At 55.9% G+C, this 624-nt stretch overlaps 1 protein-coding gene across 1 annotated transcript in view; it reads right to left on the bottom strand.

The window, feature by feature from the left end:
- EMH_0040970 (NADPH-cytochrome p450 reductase, putative) overlaps positions 1–624 on the bottom strand; it is a gene marked incomplete at both ends in the record, with an annotated part of 6,250 nt that overhangs the window by 1,091 nt on the left and 4,535 nt on the right. The window contains 2 exons of the mRNA XM_013495574.1: positions 1–189; positions 432–554. Coding sequence (XP_013351028.1) covers positions 1–189; positions 432–554 — 312 coding nt within the window. The remainder of the gene's footprint in view (positions 190–431; positions 555–624) is intronic.

The following is a 624-nucleotide window of genomic DNA, read 5'->3' on the forward strand; positions in this document are numbered from 1 at the left end:
CTGCTGCTGGGGTTGTTGCAGGTGAGAAGAGGATAGGGTGTAAGCGCGGGGCATGCGGTGCCGCGAGAGCAGCAGCAGCAGCAAGCCCAAGTCTGCTGCTGCTAGGTTTATTGAAGGCAGCAGCGCAGCCAGCAGCCCGCGGAGACACCAGCCCTGTCCCCTCACTGCAGCAGCAAAAGTGTCTCCTTTCTGCAGCAAACAGCAGCAAACAAACAGCAGCACAAAACTATCAGCTGCAGCAGCAGCAGCAGCAGCAGCAGCAGCAGCTGGTGCTGCTGCTCCTGCTGTTGCTTCTGCTGCAGCAACATAAAAGGGGTAAAACCTTCGCGTATAAGCCGGTGACACATAAACCCCAAACCCTAAACCCTAAACCCTAAAACCCCAAACCCTAAACCCTAAACCCTAAACCCTAGAAAAGGGTGGTTTGTTACCTTGGGGTCTGTGGTCAAGCTGAGCCACTGTCTCCGTTGCTGCTGGTCCTCAACAAAGCAGCTAAAGACAGACAGCTCCGCCCGGCTCGGCAGCTCGAAGCTGCAGTACAGTGCCAGTGCATCCTGCAGCAGCAGCAGCAGCAGCAGCAGCAGCAGCAGCAGCAGCAGCAGTAGTAGTAGTAGTAGTAGTAGT

This window comes from Eimeria mitis, genomic scaffold (genome assembly GCF_000499745.2).
Source record: "Eimeria mitis Houghton genomic scaffold, Emh_scaff1645, whole genome shotgun sequence".
Classification (NCBI taxonomy): domain Eukaryota; phylum Apicomplexa; class Conoidasida; order Eucoccidiorida; family Eimeriidae; genus Eimeria; species Eimeria mitis.